The sequence below is a fragment of the Setaria italica genome, chromosome IX (assembly GCF_000263155.2).
Source record: "Setaria italica strain Yugu1 chromosome IX, Setaria_italica_v2.0, whole genome shotgun sequence".
Lineage (NCBI taxonomy): Eukaryota > Viridiplantae > Streptophyta > Magnoliopsida > Poales > Poaceae > Setaria > Setaria italica.
This window is the reverse complement of record NC_028458.1, coordinates 2566834-2584449: the sequence shown is the minus strand read 5'-3', so window position 1 is coordinate 2584449 and position 17616 is coordinate 2566834. Positions and strand designations below refer to the sequence as shown.

Sequence of the window (17616 nt, the reverse complement as noted above, 5' to 3'; positions counted from 1 at the left end):
GGGGATGCAGTCAGCTCGATTTCACCTCAATTTGGGCGTTGGTCTGATTGACACACTACTACTTGAAGCCCTCCAAATTAGTTACAAGACAAAATCTATGCCTTCTTGTGCTGCCTGTGTGTCGATTTCTCTACAACTTGGCCATTCACTTGCTTGTGTGTACCCATTCCAATTGATAAACTTAATATGGACAGCTAAAAAATCCTATGATTTATTCAAACATATGCATCATGCCTCAACCGGATAAATCACCTGATGAGGGTAGAAATTGCTTGAAAATGGCTCATAGTCTTGTGTTATCTTTTTTTCCCCCCCTAAAAACAGAATGACATTTGCTTGGTAGTTGTCAGTGTTTTGATCAGCTACCCTGATGCCATGATGAAATGGTTCTAACAAATATTAATGGTATGTTATCGTGGTATTTAGTGTTCCCGTTGCAACGCATGGGCATTGTTAAATTACTACTAAATTTCACCTTGTTTAAGAAGACTGCTGCACACACATGACTGCACATCCCTGGAGGCATTTGCTCTAGGCTGGTCATCTTTAGATGGCACTCCCATTGCTGCAGAAATGCAAAAGTTTTGAAAGTAACATCAGATGACCGACGAATTAATCAAACTTTGCCAAACTGGACATTTGTTTTCAGATTTTGACCAACTAGTATTAATGGCTAACCAAAAAGATAAACAGCAATAACTTATTATCCACATTGTCAGGTTATTTGAGGAGATGTCATCGTCGTCATCCTTGCACTCTGGCTCCTATAGTGGGTGTCCTGAACTTCCTCTGATCCCTTGCAAGGACTGCAACCAGAAGGTGAGAGAGTTTGTCTCCCAAAAACCAGAAAGCACGAGGAGGAGGTTCTACCGGTGCAATAACCATAATGCGGTAACTTTCTCCATTTTTGCTCAATTCATAAGTTATATGGTTTAGGGAATTTAGAAGGCTCAAGGCTTTGTTTTCTGCAGGATGGGACTCGATGTCGTTTTTTCCACTAGCAAGCAAGCTATGCAGTTACATTAATCAGGGAGGGGTTTGTCACTAGTAGCAACCAAGTCATTGATACCATAATGATCGCAATTGATGATCATAGCAGAGCCTTAGAGTCTCTTACCACATCCATTAGAGACATGAAGAAAAGGCTGGATAACTTGGAGTTCATGAAGCAAGAGCTGGATAAGCTGAAGGCAGACATGGCTGACAATGAGAAAAACAAGAAATCAATGGCTGATGAATTGAAACTGGTGAAGGGTGATCTGCAGAAGCTGAAAGGGTCAGCTACAATTAAACCTAGGACGTTGGTAATGTGTTCACTAGGTTTGCTGCTTTTAGCTATCTTGATTGGGTGGTTTCTAATGGGACTTAAGAATGGGGAGGAGGCATTCAGGCTAGGACTTATGCTGAGCCCTTAGGTGCATCGTGTGAATTCTCGTGTATAGCCTGCGTGGCTAACGCAGGGCTGGTGCACTCTGCGCCAATGGGCCGGCGCCTCTTGACCTTCATGATCAACTAGTCGTGGAGAAGGATGAACATGGACAATTATCCTTGGGCAAACGTGGACAAGGATACATATTGATCAATTATCCTCGGACAAACGTGGAGAAGAATAAATCGTCAATTATCCTTGGGTAAATGTAGAGGAGGATAAATCTATGCAATTATCCTTGGTGAAGGATAAATACGGATCAATTGGTCGAGAAGGCTAAAGAGAGAAGGATAAATCTGTACAAGTATCCTTGAGTAAACGGGGATAAGGATAAACGTGGACCATTATCCTTCGTCAAATGTGGAGAAGAATAAATTGTGCAATTATCCTTTCGTAAACGTGTAGAAGGATAAATATCCAAATTATCCTTGTTCTAATACAAAGGAGGATAAATATCAAGATGGAGCACTTCAGCCAAATGGAGCAACATCCGTAAAATGGAGCACATCAGCGAAATGGAGCACATGCTTTTTTTGCCTGGCGTGCGTTTTTTGCCGTGAGTTGTAAACCGCTCTCCCGGGGCGCGGCGGACAGTGAGGTATGAACATTTTTGTTTTTTTACAAACAAAAATCCGAAAATTCGAAGTGTTGGTTTTTTACAAACGACCATCACCCAAAATTTGAAAATTCGAACGCCAAAACCGTCACCCCGAATGCGAGACATCCCTGCCTCACCCCAGATTCGAGGCGTCCCTGCCTTTCCCGAGAAGCCTCCGCCCTGCCCCGACCCTAACGCTCTTCTCCGCTAGCACCTCCGGCGCTCCGTGCCCTGGCGCTCTTCTCTGCTAGCACCTCCGGCGCTCCATGCCCCGACGCATAAGGCTTTTCCCCGAGCGCAAGGGAGACTTTGGTAAGCCTGAGGTTTTCCTTCTCAGTTTCCATGAAATTATCCTCGATTGTTTATCCTTGTTACGGATCTTCATGGATTTATTCTTAGTATTTTTATCCTCATGGATTTATCCTTGACTGTTTATCCTTGTTATTAAGATGGATCCTCATGGATTTATTCTTCGTATTTTTATCCTCATGGATTTATCCTTGTTGGAATTATCCTTGATTGTTTATCCTTGTTATTAAGATGGATCCTCATGGATTTATTCTTCGTATTTTTATCCTCATGGATTTATCCTTGACTGTTTATCCTTGTTATTAAGATGGATCCTCATGGATTTATTCTTCGAATTTTTATCCTCATGGGTTTATCCTTGTTCTTGTGTCTTGACAGGGAATCAATGAGCCCTATTGGATCTACGAATTCTGGTGCATCCAGCAACTCCAATCCTATGCAGGATGCATCCAGAGAGGAGAACATGACCGAGGTTAACAAGGAGGGTGCTGCTGCTACTGAGCAGGAGCATTCTGCTGCTTCTGAAGAGGATGTTGCTCCCGCAACAAAGGGAGCACAGGGAAAAAAGATCCTTATACGGTCCAGTCTGGGCAGCATCATCAAAGCAGCTCAGTTACTGTCACCGGATGCCCGCAAGAAGATTACAGAAATGAATTTTGAGCCGCTGCTTTATATGTCGTTAGATGCATTTGACAATAAAGAGATAGTCAAGTGGCTTGTAGAACATTGTGACGAATCCTCTGGCAATGTTGAAATCAAGATTGGAACAGAGTCTTTAGTCATCACGGAAAATGTGGTGGCTCATGTTTTAGGTGTTCCAGAAGGATTCGGCGAGAGGCTTGACGTGTTAAACAGAGCAAAAGGACAAGAAGTCCAGAGAATTGTTCGGGAAATGCTGGGGCTCCCTAGCTTGGTACCAAATAAAGAAGTGGTTACTCTATAATTATTATGAGAGTTTAGAGGCTGAGGATACTGCGAGATTTGATGGCAGAAACTGGTATGCAGAGTCAAAGAGAAATCCATATATGAGCATCACTCATCAGCATGCTACTGGTAAGAGGGGCTGTGCCTATGCACCAAAACGAGTTTGCGCGTTTCAATTTATTAGAAACTATATGACACATGCCCCCGGGAATGGTCTGGTTAGTAGATTCCCTCTTTTGTTCTTTTGTTTTGTGCAAGGTTACTAAGTTATTATCTAGCTAAGTTATTCATCTGTTAGTTTCTTATTTCTATTAAATTATGCAGAATAGGAATGCTGGTAGGACAAGGTATCGTTATGAAAGGTACATGGAACTCTCAATATATAAAATCTTTGGAAACTTCATTGGCGATCTATTCTATGAACTTTACCATAAGCACATTCATATAGTGAAGTGTAGAATACTCTAGAACTAGATATTTGAGCATGGTAGAAATATAAGAAACTAGATAAGGATGAGGAGGGTTTTAGAGTTATGATATTTTATATGGAAGAGTGTGGAAGTTGCCACATGGTAACACCACAATGATCATGAGCACCTATAAATAGAGATGCTCCCCTCCCTCTTAGCCATACAATGGCATAGAGTGGCATGTGAGTCATATGTGAAGACATGACAAGGTTGCCATGTAGTGTAGTGGTGTCATGGTAGGATAACTACATAAAGAGTGTAAGAGTGAGTGTTGTATCAAGTTGTGAGTTGGTGAATAAAATATTTGAGTTTCCTTATAGAGAGTTGGTCTCCCATATTGGTGTCGATGTGAAGGTCTCCTCAGAGTAGTGTGATATAAGGTCCACAGAAGAAATGATGTTACACTACTTTGGTGCCACTTCTAAAAAGTCGGTGTGAAGTTTGGGACGTCTATTTCTCAACACTAACCTAGAAACAAAAGGATAAATGGGACAAAAGAATTAACAAACATATATAAAAACAAACTCTACGGGCCTGTTTGTTTCCCTAGAATTGAAACTCATTCCATGAATCATATTCTAGCAATTAGATTCTATAGGAAATGGATTCCGTAGAATTTGATTCAATTGAACTTTCTTGTTTGGTTGTACCAAGAAAGTTTTTCTTCGAATTAAATTCCAAATGTTGTTTGGATGCATTATTAGTAATATATGAAGTTTCCACCATCCAGTTGAATACCGCTTTCTCTCTCTCATCCTTCTAAGCTGCTTCTCTCTCATCTGAACTCTCACCTCTCTCTCTCATCCGAATATCACCTCTCTCTCTCTTCCGAACTCTCTCTCTCTCTCTCTCTCATCTCCCTCTCATCCTTCCAACCAGGTGAACACTAGAGTATTTCATCCCATCATACACCAGTAATTTGAATGTATCTAAACATAGTATCCTTCCAACTAGGTGAACACTAGAGTATTACAAGGCAATGCAATTAAGTAGCATTATCCATAGATGAACTAATTTTATTACAAGGCAGTCGATCACGTAGCGCGCGCTGGAAATGGCGTGGACTCTAGCGTTGCGTGGACACACCTGCATGCACTCTCCAGTGACCGCATGGCCACGGCGCACGTCGCCCACCTGCGTGCGCGCGCGCGACCAGCCGGGCAGCCCGCAGTCAATGGCATACTAGTATATGACTGCCACCATGACCACGGCACACGCGCACCGCCGCCGCCGCCGTCGCTGCGGCATGGAGGAGGCAGTGCACACCCGGACCCAGCCGAGTCAATGGAGTGGGAGGAGACCCTCATCAAAACAACAACGAAAAAAAGAGAAAAAAAGGAGTGGCAGATACAGATCTCGATCCGATGGCTGGCTGTACATTACCCTCCCGTGAGATGTCATGCATGGACACAGAGACTGCCTGTGGCTCCCACACTTCGCTTCTCTTTACCCACTTACTGTAGCTGAATTCCATTCCTCCACAAGAAAAAAAGAAAAAGAATAAGGAGTTGTTGGTGTTGCTGGGGTTTTGCGGGTTCTTGGAATCGCGGCGGCGGCGGAGGCGGACCTGGTCGCGATCGCGCCGTCTCCATCGTTGTTGGTCACGCACCAGCAGCAGGCAGCAGCCATGCCGCTTTTTCAGCAGGTACTGTGGTGCACTACTCCTCCGTCCCACTCCCACCACCGCCGGATTTGTTTTCTTGTTCCATGCTGCCATCGCTTTCGCTTGTCTGTTTGATTGACCGGTGATGGATGCGACTGGATTGATTGCTGCTTGTCCGTCGTGTCCTAATTGTTGTAGGTTGTTTTTATTGCTGAATTTGCTACGAGTATCTAGTAATAATTACTGTGCAAGTATAATATTCTAAGTCTTTATTGTAGATTTTACTACGTACGTAGTATCTAGATCACTGTGTAATTATAATATCCTAACTGGAGTAAAGCTTTATCTTTACATTGCATAATTTACCACTGTCTAGTAGCAACTCCTTGCTTGTCTATCCTAATTGGAGTACAGTATGAAAGTTTTGTCTTTACATTGCATAATTTACCACTGCCTATAAGCAACTCCTTGCTTGTCTATCCGAATTGGAGTACAGTATGAAAGCTTTGTCTTTACATTGCATAATTTACCACTGCCTAGTAGCAACTCCTTGCTTGTCTAGACCGAGAATTGTAGAAAAACCCTGTGCTTGACATCTTTAGTTAGGGCATGTTTGTTTCCCTGAAATTGAAATTCATTCCATGAATCATATTCTAGCAATTAGATTCTATAGGAAATGGATTCCATAGAATTTGATTCAATTGAATTTTCTTATTTGGTTGTACAAGAAAGTTTTTCTTAGAATTAAATTCCAAATGTTGTTTGGATGCATTATTAGTAATATATGAAGTTTCCACCATCCAGTTGAATACCGCTTTCTCTCTCTCATCCTTCTAAGTTGCTTCTCTCTCATCCGAACTCTCACCTCTCTCTCTCATCCGAACTCTCACCTCTCTCTCTCATCCGAACTATCACCAGGTGAACACTAGAATATTACAAGGCAATGCAAGTTCAATAGACATAGTATTACAAGGCAATACAGACATAGTATCTAAACTTTTATATAGTTGAAGCCACAGATTATTACAAGGCAATGCAAGTTCAATAGACATTATCCATCACTTGATAGTATAATTTATAGATGAACTAATTTTTTCACTTCTTGAGTTGTTTTAGGAGCCACCTCTTCCTCATCTTCTCTGGAAGCGCCAATAGAGACTCATACTTGCATGCATCACCGGTCAGGATATCAAATAGGTCCAACAAAGTGTCTTCATCCAATCCTTATACTTCATTCAGTGTGTCTAGAATTTCTTTTGATGTTGGGCCTCTAAAGGCTTCCTCCTTGAGTGCTTTAGCGAACTTGTCCATTTTTTCAGCTATCATAGAGGTAAAAGAGTCACCTGACCGTTGCCTCTTTAAACTTCCTGAAGTTGCCGATGATGTGGGCTCTTTGTTACTAAGATCTTCCTTACTCATGTCTTTTGAGCTCTCAGTTGCAGTCCTTACCGCTTCACCGGTAGCATGGTCTTTGCCAAACACCAAGCTAATTGAGTGCCAGTACAAGACAGTCTTGTGCCTATACCCAGAAGCTTCTTTGTTTTTCTAAAAAAAAATGGTTAACACATGTAGATACCCTTAGCTACACACCTCCTGAACACGGATAATATGATCCAGATTTAAATAAAAAAGATTGAAGCAATTTAAACAGTTACAGTTACAGCTTACATGTAGAAAATGGCAGGAGCTTCTAATTGCTATCTACTTCAGCATAGTCAAATATCATAGTCAGCATGTCAGGAGCTTCTAATGGCAGGAGCTTCTCATTCCACATAGTCAGGATGTCTATTTTGTTATCTACATTACACATGTCTAGATAGACCATTCAGATAAGGTCAGCAATTCAACAACACAGGTTTATGAAAACCAACAATGCAACATTTCAGCAATTCAACGGAACTTTCAAAATTCTAACAGTACCACCACAGCAATCTCAATAGACCAAGTCACCAGTCAACCAGTCACCCTTAACATTCATTTTACATCACCCTTTAACTTTTCAGCAATTCTAACAGTACCACCACAGAAAGGTTCAATATTTAGTTTTTCTGAACTTAACACAAATTTAAGTAAATCAGTGGTTTTTGAAACTTACCGCCACATATTCTTCCCATACAGAATCATTATCAACAGATATTTTGTTTTTGTTCCAATCCCAACCAAATCCAATTGATTCCAGCATACCATTGATGATAGTGTAGTGTTTGTCAAAGGTCTTGTTCCTCACCATGATGTTGTATTTTGAGATATCCACATTACACTTTTCTCGGACATTCTTGATAGCAGTTGTATAGACATGAGACTTCCACTCATTCTGGCATCTTTCACCCTTGTTATAGTACTCCACAAATGTGTCAAGAAGAGCCTTGTCCATGTCATCATTCCAAGAAATGTAACCCCTGCCCGAGCCTAACTTCTTGCCCTTCTCCATATCCTACAGGAAAAAAGTTCACAAAAGGTTATTAGTAAAATATTAAGGAGCAAAACCAAATATCATAAGTTTGAGCATGCATTGATGATAGAATTTATCATACCTTGACCACGTCTTGCTTGGTAATCAGCAAACATTTGGTTAGCTTTAGTATCCCTAAAATTCCTCCATTCATTTGTTGATTGAACATTGGTAATCATACCTACTTCACTTTGAACTTCATGAGGTTCAAAAGATATTACTTGATCAACTTGGTGTATAAGTAAGTCATCCATATCTCTCTGTCTATCAATTACAAAGTTGTACAATATGCAGCAAGCATTAATGATCCTAATATGCAAGAATTTAGTAGAAATGAGTTACATGCTAGCTAGGGTCATTCAGAGATGAATTTCAAGCTAGGTTACTAACTACGGAATACCTGATTTTGTAAGTCAAAATATGAGTTGCTTCTTAGTATAGCCCACCTCATCTTCAATAGCCCAAATGTTCTCTCTATCACATTTCTAGCAGTTGAATGGCGCAAATTGAATAGTTCTTTGGCAGTGGATGGGTTATACCCTTGAGCAGCCCACTCATTCAAGTGGTAGCGAGTGGATCGATATGGAGCAAGAAAGCCTGGTCCATTGGTGTATCCCGCATCTACTAAATAGTATTTCCCACTTGGAATAACAAATGCATCGTCCCGAGACATTGCATCACGTAGCACACGTGAATTTGAAGTTGATCCTTCCCATCCCGCTAAGACGTAAACAAATTTCATGTGACGATCACAAACCCCTAAAACATTGGTGGTAATCTGTTGCTTCCTATTCCTATACCTCCCTTGGTCAGCCAAAGGCACAAAAACGTCAATGTGTGTACCATCTAATGCTCGAAGGCAATCTTCAAACCACTTCCACTTGGAATCCTCAGGTTCTACAGCTGATGGATCAGGAAGCTTGATAAATTCATGGCATAATGATAGAATACCTCTAAGCACCTCATTGAAGTGATGGCAGATTGGCTCAAGTGACCATCCATATGAGCTACGAATCATCCTCATCTTAGTGCCATGACCCACTACAAGCAAAAAGATTGCTACCTTTTCTTCTACCGACACATTCTTGTTATCACACATACCACATCTCTCACATAAGATGGCACATAGGTCATAAAATGATCTCTTAGTTAGGCGCAAACTATCATAGCAATAGACATTTGATCCTTGGTACAGATTTCTTAGCATTTGTTTGCGTGTAGCTACATCTCTCTCAGGCACTTCATCCGGATCAACGATATGTCTAGGTCTCTTACGCTGATACCAGTGCACAATCATGCTCATGACAGCAGAAACAAATAAAGCAGCCACTCTTTTTCTCTTTTTCCTACGCATCTCTCTCATTTGCTCCATGCTTGTATTAACCAAGTCTATGTTGTTGTCAGGCATCTAAAGCACATATGCAAAAATGAATATTTTAATTTATCATAAAAAAGGTTCATAATTAACTAACTTAGCAAAATAATTTATCATCAAAAAGGTTCATCATAGTTAAAATAGAAACGGAATGTTGGCAGCAAATGATGAGATCTACTATGATGGACAACATGTCCCTATAATGAAATTTAAACTTTTACGGTACACAATCAGCAAGCAAGACAGTACTGCATGTTTCAGGGAAAAAGAAAATAGAACACGGTGAATCAGTTGTCTGCAGCATAAATATTAGACGATTCAGATAAACCTTTTTCAAGATGTCCAAACTGAAACTTTCAAATGCATCTTTTATGAGTAATCTAAGACTATGTGATGTCATGGAGTCCCTTGTCACCTTATGTGAAATACACTTTGCCATTGGCACTGTTTAGTTAAGTTTACTGTTATTTGATATTGACCAGTGGAATCCTAAACTGATGGGTAGTTCAATTCACTAGTCGGTTTGTGTTTTTTGCCCACTGAACTCCCAAAATTATGCAAAACAACAGAGGTGCATAGGGCATTGTGTTAAAACTGCAGACATATAACCTCCATAAAAAAGAGAATGTAAATTTTGCTGTCAAATTGATTGCAATCAACATGTCCATCATATAATGTCTTGCCTGTTATAAAAGGGTGCAAAAATCAGAACAGTGCCTGCAGGCACCCACAATTCAAGGGTACCTCCAGAAACCATGTAACTGATAGGCTTTATATATCGAAGGACAAGTTAAGTGCTCCTTGTGTTTGGAAACAAGTAAGGTGTTCTTTTTGCTACTGAACAATGTTTTGACACTGCAGATGATGACTTGATGTACTTGATTACCATGAACAATGTTTTGACACTGCAGATGATGACTTGATGTACTTGATTACCATCAGACTTTGATAATGTTTGAGTTTTCAGTTGGTGAATTATAAAACCACACTTCTGCAAACCACAAATCACAAATACGAAGCCATGTACACTGCAATGTTTTGAAAATGCCTTGCTACACCTTCTGCATTGCACTCCTATAAATGGCTTAACCACAATTTTTTCAGAGCCTACGGCTTAATGACCAAATTAATATGGCTTAAGTGGAGCCTGGGGTTTACTGACCAGATTATCATGGCTTAAACACATATCACATCGTAATGGCAACTTGTTCACATGTAGTGTGAAGAAATTGAAAAGGGAAAAAACATATGTATGGTGCTAGGCCGCTAGGGTTTACTTACCTTGGGCAAAGAGAATCGAGATCCGGCAGCCGAGGAGGAGAGAGGAAGCGACGACGAGAAGCGGACTACGAGAGGGGAAGGCGACGAGAAGCGGCACAAGAATGAAGATGACCTGCTTGGCGAGGTAGACGGGGGCGCCGGCCCTAGAGATCCTCGCCTTCTTCGCGAAGGAGGGGGCAGAGGAGGAGGAGGGGGGCGGCGGAGGAGGAGGGGGCGCCGGAGGAGGGGGTCGTGGCGCGGGAGGCGGCGATGTAGGGGCGGCGGCGCAGGGGGAAGGAGTCGGGGGAGAAGGAGTTGGGGCGGCAGCACGGGGGAAAGGAGTCGGGGGAGAAAGGAGTCGGGGCGGCGGCAGGGGGGGCGAGGAAACGATTTCCTATTTTTAGGGTCGGAATGTGTGATAGGTAGTGCTGGAATCTTGAGGAATCCCTCTTTCCAATTTCGGGGGCAGCCAAACAGGGTGACTTTGGAAATTAATTCCAATTCCAGCAGATTTCAATGAAACAAACAGGCCCTAAGAGTATATGCATGAGTAAATAGGATAATGACTTACAGCTGATGAATGCAATCACGAAATCTGGTACTGCAATGAAGTTTACATAACAAATCAGTGAGGAAGTTTCCAAGGGATTGTCGGTGTTTTATACCCAGCAACCCACTGAGGAAGTATCCGAGGCGGTGTTTTGATTGGTGGGTGTCGTCGAGAATCAAGGAGCCGATGGTGATGTAGGAACACGATTTAGACAGGTTCAGGTTGCTAGATCGCGTAATACCCTACGTCCTGTGTGTTGTATATTCGTATTGAGTTGAACTTGTTTGGAGGGGGTCCCTACCCGCCCTTATATATCCGTGTGAGTAGGGTTACAAGGTAGTTTGAGTACAAGAGTCCTAGTCGAACACGGGTTAGAGTCCTACTCTAACTCGGTAGAGTAGTTTCCTTATATCCGACTAGTCCTTTTAGGAGTCTATGTAGCCTACGTTGCCCTGTAGCATAGTCTCCATGTCCTGATCCTGTCCGAGTACGCATCCTGAATGGATCCGTACAGGGCCTACTCATGGGCCTAGGCATGCATGACCGACAAGCCCCCGAATACTTTGTTGTCAAATGAAACAGTTTCGAGTACTCAGCAAACGCTGCTCGACTAGTCTTTGCTGCTCGTTGAGTACCTTTGTCGTGGATAATCTTCGAGTGCTCGAGTACTATCATGCAGTTGAAAGGTACTCTCTGCATCATCTGATGTTGCTTCGAGTAATTTGTCTTGTAGTCTTTATATGGAAGTGCGATGAAAATCGCACTCCATATGGAGTAGCCCCCGAGCCTTAGGTTGAATCGAAGAATCAGGCTGAGGGTCAATCTTGAAATCCGCTTTCCCTTAGTCTCTGATGAGAGAAAAAAGAAAATTTTGTCCAACGGCAAGGCGTACGCAGCCCCCGAGCACTTGATCGACTACTCCCAGGCAGTGAAGTGATCAACCTTGTTCAAGATGACCGTTGGACATTAATCTCGCGATAAATCCTGAAAGAATCTTGGTCGTTGCGATTTTACTGGCTGTTCCCCCAAAATCTCGGAGCCGCTTTTATCCATTGGGATGTTATAAAAGATAAAGCCCAGCACTGTTCTGCGGTACTCGATCGCTCAGATCTATCAGCCCCCAATCTTGCGACCTTAGCGCCGCCGCTGTTGCCGCCGCTGTCGGTGCTGCTACCGCTGTCATTGCTGCTGCCCGCCTTGCTTTAGCGAGCTTTGTGAGTAGTCACCGTGTGGCGGAACACCTCGGATTAACTTAACTGAAGCATAGTTCGGTCGCTTGACACGCGATACTCATGCCTTAATCAAGTTAACTCGATGTGCCGTCGGATTTCATCCGATTTAACCACTTAACAGGACCGAGTTAGCATAGCTCACACGAAGGTGAGTGGTTCCAGAGAATACAACAGATCCGTCATTTGATTAACAATTCATGACACACTGGTTGAAAATCAGAGTTTTACAAGGTTTGAAAGGAACAACAGAAGACAAAACATAGCGGAAGCTATCGTCGGGGTCGGATGTCCCTGGTGAGGCCAGACAGGACATCAATGATCCCATTCCCCGCCGTCCGAGGAGGGATCCCACTCGACCGTCCACCCAGGCGAAAGCTAGGGCGGCCAAGTGCCAACAGCAAGCTCGGAAGTTTCAACTTAACTTGAAAAGAGATGCCACAACAAGGCCGAGCTTCTAAGATCAACAAGACTTAACCGACTGGTGAAAAGCTACTTCACTACTTCTAGACATGCAAGGCTCTTTGGCTGAGGGGTTTTGTTTGCCAAAAGCGACTATGTTAGGTCCTTGCTTTCAAAGTTTTAGCTCAGATTCTAAGTTCATTAACCAGTCTATGTTGGCAACTTACACTAAGCAAGCATAGATCCAACATTATGTATATAAGCTCAACATCAAGACCATGTCATCATCAGACTCCTCTATTACTCAGTGTAGCATAGCGATCAAGCAGTCTCAAACTGTGAGAGGCAGACGAATCGATTCGAGTTCTTTAACCATGCATGGTGAACCTAACCTCACGACATCCGCGCACCACCGAGGGTCGCTTCCTGTGTCGGCCTTCCCCATCAATCCCCTAACCCGTGTCGGGCCCACTTCCCTTGGTGCAATGTTCCACAGACCTGGCATCTGCCGTTCTGTGACCACACTTGCCACCACGTGCGGCCGCAGGGGAACTTCATTCCAGAGACAGTGGATCGAACCGCTCACGTTTAGGTTCAATCAGGTACTAGGCTTCCCATCCCATAATGGGTATGAGATTGGTAGTTTCAAACACTTGATCACGAACACCACCGCTGTCGGGCCTTAACAGATTCAATAAACAGACGGGGCGATCAACCGACCACCAAAAGAATTCACCAACACCCTGCCCCGTCCATTATCCTTATAGTTGTAAACAAAAAAGAACATCCAACTCCTATAACTCGCGAGTGACAGGAAATCACTCAACTTTTACCGAGTCCTATTAAGCATTACCACTACTCGAACCCAACAGACTAGTGTTCAGATCAAGGAACTATTTAATGCATCTAGGGTTGCAAACAACTCCTATACGTAAATGCACATTCATGAGAAGGAAGGCATGTGCAAGTTTAGAAAGTTGGGTGCATGCTCCGGGGCTTGCCTTCAAGCGGAGGGGAGGGAAACTGGTCTTCAACGGTTGCTGCTTTGGCTTCTGGGATTGGCGGCTCTGCTACAGCTCCGTCTTCAAGCGCCAGGTGTAGCTCGTAGGTGCCGTCGGCGAGATGTAACTCTACACGAATGCAAATGCAGGAGTTAGCGTATAGACGGTTATTTCAACAACACTTGCAAGTTAAAGCTCAGATACTTGTAGTAAAGCTACAGAAAGGGTGGGGGAGTTCAACTTTAGTTGATGGAGAACAGGATAAAAGAGTCGGATGGGGGTAAACTTGTGATCTAACCCGTAAAGTTATGGAATAATTGTGCCGGGGTCCTTAGACTTAACACAGAGAAGTCCCCAATATTTTACACAGATACCCTCGGGTCAAGGAAAAAGATACAGCTGAGCCCTCGGGCGAGGTGGATAAGGGTCGGCAAACAGACAGGGTCGGGCGAGACGGAAAAAGGGGTCGGGCGAACCGGAAAGGGGTCGGCAGCTTACCTTCAGGTGTACTGGTGAAGTTTTGGGGTCGGGAAGGAACAGACTCGGGCGGAAAGACTAAAGCGCTAAGGCTTGGGTGGCGGCGAGGTTTGATGATGTTCCGGCGGTGGCGGTGCTTCTTGTGGACAACAAGCAAGCTCTAGCACAGCGCAGAGGAACAGACGGCTGGTTGGTTAGGGAGAAGCGGGTTTGAGCAGAGAGTGGAACTTCTCAAGAGCTCAGCGGCAGTGCTCAAGTGCGCTCAGAGTAGGGGTGGCGAAACAGCGATGGCGAAGGAAACTCCGGTGGGACTCTGGTATGCCTTTTTATAGCTGCGCGGAAGAGAGAGATTTTCGAGCAGCACGAAGACCGCGAAGAAAAAGATGGAATGCGCTGCCATGGTGGCGATTGAGCGGCGGTGGGCGGCAGAATAGGACCTTGGAGATAGAGTCTTCGGCTATTGGGCACTGGAGACAAGGCCGGCGCAGGCGCGGCTTTGCCGGAATTTAGATTTGACGGAGGCGAGCGTGGTCTGGTCGCGTCGAGCGGCGGATTTCACTAGCGTGTGACAGGGAGGAAGGCGCTACCAGCGAGGTTGCAGCAGGTGAAGTGACAGGGCGAGCGGCGGCGCGGGCGAGCGCGAAACAGCGGCTTGCCGGGGCACATTACTGGCGAGGCGGGAAAAGGAGCTGTCGCGGCCGGAGTCGGGGTTGGCGAGGGAGGTATCGTCGCGGAGCGAGCTCGTGGGCGGCGCGACTGTGGAGGGGCAGAAAAACCGGAAGGCATCGGGGCTTGCAGCCGGGGATCCGGGCGAGATGATGGGCGCGGGTTGCGAGGCGGTCTGACGCAGCAGCGGCAAAACTCTGCCACGGTGGCGACGGGGCACCTTGGCACGGCCGGCGAGGGCGCGAGCGAGACGAGGCGAGGCAGAAGGGGTTGCAGGGGGCTTCCGCTGCGATTGGGGAGGAGAGCGCACTGATCCATCCTGTCGCGGCCGGCGACTGGGCGAGGCGGCGGGCGTCGGAGAGATCAAGCCACGCGGCGGGGGAGCTCTCAAGTGGGCGCATGCTGCTCAGGCGCGTCTGCCTCGAGAGAACCGGGGAAAGATTGCGGGTCCACCAGTCAGTCTCGGGTTCTCCACTGCTCCAAGATTGGAAGGAACACTGTCTCTGGACTTAGAAATGAACCGGCGGTTCTGGTTGGGTTTTTCAGGGGTCGGGACTGAGAACCGGATTTTGAGCGCTTAAGCTCAGGAGAGATGAGACAACTGGATTAGGGACTTCGGTTGAAGATTAACTCGGCTGATTAATCAAGGTCGTTACACACCGCCTCCCCCCACCTCCCTTACGCAATCAGAATGAATGCCCAGGAAGAAGATGGGAAGGAAGCCCGAGCCACCCAAGGAGAAATCCACTGATGCGCCTAAGAATGGATCTAGGAAAGGCAAGCAGAGCTTCCTCCGCCCAAGTTCGGTCCCACAAATCAGACCGCGCCGCCACCTCCAGGTGCGACCTGGAAGATATTGACGATGAAGGAATCGGCGATCCAAGATTTGGTGGCTGCGAATCTGTTGCAGTCGAAGGAGATGATTTCCTGGCAACCCGCGTACGCGAACGCCTAGCAATTCGAGGAGCATCGCAAGGAAACGGTGATCTGGGCACATTTTGTCGAGAAAGGCCTTGCCGTCCCTACCTCCGACTTCTCCAGAGGTATCCTCAAGTTCTATGGTCCTCAACTCGTGCATTTAAACATGAACAGAGTTTTGCACATAGCTATTTTTGTCCACCTGTGCGAGGTGCATTTGGGGATCCCGCCCCATCTCGAGTTGTTCAGGAAGCTTTTCCGCTGCAAGCCGCATCCAAGTGTAGCAAGGACAGAGGTACTCGGAGGAGCCAGCATCCAGCTAAGGAACTCGGAGGTATACATCGAGTATGAGTTGCCTGACTCTCACGGTACCTGGAAGGAGAAATGGTTCTATATTGGGAACCACAGCCCTGCACTGCCAGTAGTTACGGGCCATGCGCCCAAGTACTTGAACAGATGGATCGAGGAGCCAGCTGAGGACAACCCGAGTTGAAGAGAGTAGGACTGACTGGCATCAATATAGCGGCTAGTTTTTTGAAGCGCAGAGTAAAGCCGTTGAAGCTGCGCGAGAACTTGGGCTTCGAGTACACAGGATTTGAGGATCCATCTCATATGTCCTATGGAGATATATCTGATGATGCGGTGGAGACACTGCTGGATAAATTATTCAAGAACTTTCAAGGTGTGCCAATAGTCAATGAGTCCATCAACAAGTTTGACAATTGGTATGAACCCAGAGAGGTAAGTTGCCCTACTCAAGCTTTTATTTCGAGTACCCATGATTGCTAGTAGTTTTTGCTGCCGACTAATACTTGTTCCTGACTTCAATTGGTCATTTTACCTGTGTAGTCCTGAGTGTTGAAGGGATACAGGATCGCGCCTAGTGATGCTGAGGAGCAAACTGGGAGTGGTGATGATGATGAAGCTACAACTCCATCGACAAAGAGGCGCCGAACTGCGGTACGAAACAAATCCCTTATCGAGCATGTAGCGACCCCATCAGTGATTACTTCCGCGAAAGTGCGAAGATCCGAGGTATGGGTACTTGTGATGTAATATCCGGTAGTTGAATTGTCTTGAACTGTAGTTACCCTATGCAGGTCATTGATGATGCTAACGAGAGCATTGAGAGGGCCTCTGCCGCGGTGTTTGACGATGGAGAGACTATTTCTGCCGAGGTAGTCAAAATCGCTAAGGATGCGGCCGCAGGCGTGGGCACCGCGGTGAATGAGGCACCCATGGAGATTGAGCCACCAGCCCCCGAGACTGCATCCCCTAAGCCGACTACCGTCCAAGTAGTCGACAAGGCTGGGGTTGCAGGTGCCAGAGTAATGGACCCTGCAGCAGCGGAGTTGGCTGATGTTGTGAAGATGCCAGAAGCTGTTGCTGGTGCCACAATGATTGAAGTCGATGCTGGCGGTGAGTATGCAAGCATTGCTTGTAGTCACGCATATGTAGTCTCAGCATTAGGGGGTGTTTGGGAACACCCTATTAAACTTTAACACCTGTCACATCGGATGTTTGGATGCTAATTAGGAGTACTAAATATAAGCTAATTACAAAACTAATTGTACAGATGGAGTATAATTCGCGAGACGAATCTATTAAGCCTAATTAGTCCATGATTTGACAATGTGGTGCTACAGTAACCATTTGCTAATGATGGATTAATTAGGCTTAATAGATTCGTCTCGCGAATTAGTATAGGGGTTCTGCAGTTAGTTTTATAATTAGCTCATGTTTAGTCCTCCTAATTAGTATCCGAACATCCGATGTGACACTGTTAAAGTTTAACACCTTGTATCCAAACAGCCCCTTAGTTATTTCAGGTCTTGGTGAGAATATTCAAGATTTGCCTCCTGTAGCCCCGATCGAGCCAGCTGCAGGTGTGCAGCCGGCGCCTATTGTCAAGAAGCGTGTACGAGGACCTCCGCGATCAGACCGGTAAGTAAT

The 17616-nt window shown here is 45.1% G+C and overlaps 1 protein-coding gene across 1 annotated transcript; it reads right to left on the bottom strand.

Annotated features, from left to right (window-relative positions):
- Window positions 1-6557: 6557 nt before the first annotated feature.
- LOC105913597 lies at window positions 6558-7735 on the bottom strand. Its single transcript, XM_012842663.2, has 2 exons — window positions 7429-7735; window positions 6558-6878 (listed from the first exon to the last, which is right to left on the bottom strand). The coding sequence occupies exons 1-2, from the start codon at window positions 7705-7707 to the stop codon at window positions 6558-6560; spliced, it is 600 nt and encodes a 199-aa protein (XP_012698117.1). The 5' UTR covers window positions 7708-7735.
- Between the last annotated feature and the right edge of the window lie 9881 nt (window positions 7736-17616).

Bases quoted from the DNA above. Each gene is read 5' to 3' on its own strand.
- LOC105913597 (XM_012842663.2), bottom strand. From the start codon at position 7,707: ATGGACAAGGCTCTTCTTGACACATTTGTGGAGTACTATAACAAGGGT. The intron at 6,879-7,428 runs GTAAGTTTCAAA...ATTTTTTTTTAG, and splicing joins TATGGGAAGAATATGTGGCG to AAAAACAAAGAAGCTTCTGG.